The following is a 3919-nucleotide window of genomic DNA, read 5'->3' as shown; positions in this document are numbered from 1 at the left end:
GGAACGCGCGCACGATCTCGACCTCCTCGGCGAAGTAGTTCGGCTTCACCACGGCGTCGGGCAACGGGGGAATGTGCACTCCCCCGGCGCTGAGTCTCCACCCCGTTGGCCCGGCGCGCATGTCCGGCGGCGCCGGGATGTTCGCCTGGAACAGGAGCCAGGACTCTTGTTCGCGGAGCGAACGGCGGCCGAAGCCGTTGGCCGCCGCCTCGTCTCCGGGGAAGCGTTCTGCCATGGCGACGGCGGGGCTGGGCGGGCTCGGGAGAGGTAGAGGGAGGGGCTGGGCGGCGGCGCTCGGGAGAGGCAGGGAGAGGGAGGGGCTGGACGGCGGCGAGGGGCGGGGCTGGTGTGGGCACAGGCGAGTGGAGGCGGCCGACTTTTATAGTCGGGCCGCGCCCGTGTGTACGCGTGCGAGGGAGGGGAGGCGTCGGCGCGCCATCCCGTGATGCGCCGCCCGTGAGGAATCAATGGCAAGGCTGACCGGCGGCAGCCTTGCCATTGATTTCCCGCGGGAACCGAGGCCGTTGGGGAAAGACGAGGCGCCCGAGTCGCTGACTCGGCTGGCCCGCGTCTTTTTAGCGCCAAAACAGCTCGCCCCGGCGCCCCCGAACGCCCCCCAGCGCGCCGGGTTCGGGCTGGGTCCGCTGGCGCTGTTTTCCGCCAAAGCCGACGAAAATCGGGCTCCTGGGGGCGTGACTGAGCCATTTTTTCGGCGCCGGCGCGAATAAATCGCCTGGGGAGGCCTTCCTGGGGGCGCGGCTGGAGATGCCCTTAGCTGACCGAGTACGTGAGATCTTGGAGGGGTCAGCGGCAGAAAGGGCAGCACGACGACACAAAATAAAATATCAATACTGCTCCACAAAATGAAAAACACATAGCGAGTACCGACGACGGATTGTCCCTTCGTCGCCGCCGTTGTGTTGTTAAGAAAATGGCAGTGCGAGCACTTAACCACAGACCTGTAGAGGAGTGAGCATAATAAACGTTGCGGTTGGGAGTTAAACTAACACATGCATGAACTTTCACGTGGGACCGGCAAGGTGGAAAATTACCACTGGAGAAGAAAGACACGCGCACTGAAGCTCAACGCGGGATGATTGACAGTGTATCTTGTATTTGTTTATTAATTGTATTATAGTGTGACATTTGTTTACCCTCCATAACTATTTTTGGCTATCTTTGCCACTTTATTAGCCGTTATGTCTTGTGACATACTTATGCTTCTACCTCTATTTCAAAATGTCAGACGTATTGTAGTTTAATTTAAACTACAAAAATGTCTTATACTTTGGTACTAAGGGATACATTTCATTATTTTCACTATAACCGACAAGCGGAACCCAGTTGGCAAGAAACATGCGTCAGTTGGATCTTAGCGAGTTATTTCAAAATATCTCGTTTTTCCATATCGAATCATGTAAAATTCTATAAAACGATGTCGATTATTGTGGCGTTCCTGTGTCATGTCAGATACATCCCTAGGAAGATATCTCTGACTTGTCTACCTAGACTAGACACCATCCTGATTTGTGGGTGTGAGTTGTCAGATTTTTCTATAGAGTATAAATAATGTTACAATGTCACTACCCTCCGTTCCTAAATATAACTTTTTTTAAAGATTCCAATATAAACTACAAACGGATGTATATAGACACATTTCAATATGACCCCCCGTCCCTAAATATCTAAAAAGACTTATATTTAGGAACGGAGGGAGTAATAGGTAAATGTGGCAACAAACAACTATTAGTGGGTGGTTAGGACTCACAAGTCGTGTATCAGCGTCGAACGAAAACATTCCAATGATAGTGAGGTATCTCCGCAACTCTAGTCTTCAGATCAGTTAAAAAACTCTCTCCGGTTGACGACCTGAGTGTATCTTGTTATTTCTAGAGCAAAGATACAAGTTTTTTTTTTAAATGAAGCAACGTTATCACTAAGTCAAACAGAATAGGGTAATGAATGGATAAAATGCGCATGGCTTGCAGCCGTCCGTTGAAAACAAAAGATGTTCGATATCAAATGAATATTCTGTGCACTTGGAGCAGCGATTAAGACCTGCCATTAAGAATGTGTATTTTGTGAGATGGATAATTAGCAATGTATTAGGTCGTAATCGTGTGTTAGGACTCGTAACAATGAAAGCATACATGAGTAATAAAAACAGTCCGAAAGCATGGAATCCTTTTCACGCGTTGTTATCATTGACTACTGAAAGCAACTCTTAGATGGAGCACAGCTGGATAGCTTTGGCGTTTAGAGTTTCTATTGGTAAATGTAAAGATGCACGAGAGACCAATCTAGTTGTCCGCCTGAATTTCTCATCTCTTTGTGCCTGCCTCGCTTAATGATTCTATCTGATCCTTCTCCACACTTTTCTTTTTAACAATTCTATCTGATCCTTCACAACACTTTTCATTTTAACAACTTGATGATTTTCCTTTCTGACCAACATATACTGTAATTCTGTATCTGCACACTACAAACTATAAGCAGAGGCATAGGCAGATGCAGCTGTGCTGTACAGCTGCCGGATCACCGGCGCAACTTACACACCTTACAAGGCCATATGCCCATATACATAACGCACGCCGTTGATCACCGGTGCGGGTACGCTGATCGATCGGCAGGCCAGGCAGGACGGCCAGATACAAAAATGTAGAAGGGAGAGAATCGACGGTGCGCGTCGATCAACAGATAATGCACGAGTTGGGGTCCTCCTCGGCGCTGTGAGCGAGGTGGTACAGGTGCGGGTGGTACGGCGGCGGCGGATACCAGTACGTCGGGTACTCCACCGGCTTGCCCGCGTCGTTCTTGTCGACGTCCTTCTTCTCCTCCTTGGCCGGGCCGACGGAGAAGATCTGCGCCGTGGGGAAGGGCTTGCTGCGCAGCCTGGCCACGACGGCGATGGGGTCGACGGTGCCGACGACCGTCATCTTCTCGTCCTTCATGTCCACGGCGATGTGGTCGATCCCTGAGGAAGTGAGGGTTGTTGTCGTCAGAACTAGTGTCAAATTCAGACATGGATGACCGCTAATTAATTTCCCCATGATCAAGAGGAAGCAGAGCATCCGGGGCACGGGCCGGACATCCGGCGCCTGCATGTGCGCAGCCCCGGGCCTGAGGGCCATGTATTCCTCTCTTCCTTACCCCTTCGTGGATTTGCCTATATACCCTGCTCTAGCTAGGGTTAGTAAATAGGATAGCTCATTCTTAAATGAGCTTTGAGAGAAACAGGGGATTACAACCGTGGAGCGCGGAGACCACCTTGATGGCCTTCTGCTTCTGCCTATCGTCGTGCACGTCCAGCTTCAGCACAACCTGATTTCCGCAGCCATCAAAGAATAAAACGAGATCAGCAAAACGGACCATCTGCAATCAAAATCAGAAGAGAAATCCCAATTTGATCGACTGCAAGTAATCACCTTCATGGCGGCCATCGGTCCAAATGGCGAAACCAACAGAGATCGTTGGATTAGGAATGGTGGGACAGAATTGAGCGGCGCTCGGCGCTTCTGTCTGTCCCGGCGACGATCGAACCCTATGGTGTGCTGTGGAAGTGGCAGGAGTGACGGCGCGGGGGCGGGTCAATTTATAGGCAGGGGCCGTGGCAGTTACCAGCCTTGCGCACCAAGGTCTTGGACTCGGGCGTCTGTGGTGGGTGCGGCGCGGAGGCGGAGGCGGAGGCGGAGCCGTGTGCGCGTGGAGACGGAGCGGGATATGGCCGCGCGCGACGACCTGCCGGAGTCTTCGTGCACGTCCCTTGTCCGGTCAGATGTAATAGTCACTACTGCAACAGCGACGGCGCGTGGTTAGACACCGGCGGCCGCCAGCCATACATGGTCGGAGAAAAGAGAGGGAAATTACGAGATCATTGCGTGACACAGACCGCTCATGATTTGGATGCTACTAAGTCGAT

At 51.8% G+C, this 3919-nt stretch overlaps 1 protein-coding gene across 1 annotated transcript; it reads right to left on the bottom strand.

Annotated features, from left to right (window-relative positions):
- Positions 1-2357: 2357 nt before the first annotated feature.
- On the bottom strand, positions 2358-3636 carry LOC119368763 (heavy metal-associated isoprenylated plant protein 39-like). Its single transcript, XM_037633923.1, has 3 exons — positions 3426-3636; positions 3249-3321; positions 2358-2974 (listed from the first exon to the last, which is right to left on the bottom strand). Exons 1-3 carry the CDS (start codon positions 3438-3440, stop codon positions 2691-2693), a joined length of 372 nt encoding a protein of 123 aa, XP_037489820.1. The 5' UTR covers positions 3441-3636; the 3' UTR covers positions 2358-2690.
- Between the last annotated feature and the right edge of the window lie 283 nt (positions 3637-3919).

This window comes from Triticum dicoccoides, chromosome 2B (genome assembly GCF_002162155.2).
Source record: "Triticum dicoccoides isolate Atlit2015 ecotype Zavitan chromosome 2B, WEW_v2.0, whole genome shotgun sequence".
Classification (NCBI taxonomy): Eukaryota; Viridiplantae; Streptophyta; class Magnoliopsida; order Poales; family Poaceae; genus Triticum; species Triticum dicoccoides.
Note: the sequence above shows the minus strand (reverse complement) of the source record. Positions and strands in the feature narration are given on the sequence as shown.

Excerpts from the sequence above, each read along its gene's own strand:
- LOC119368763 (XM_037633923.1), bottom strand. Across the intron at positions 2,975-3,248 it reads GGTGGTCTCCGCGCTCCACG|GGATCGACCACATCGCCGTG; the intron begins GTTGTAATCCCC and ends TCACTTCCTCAG.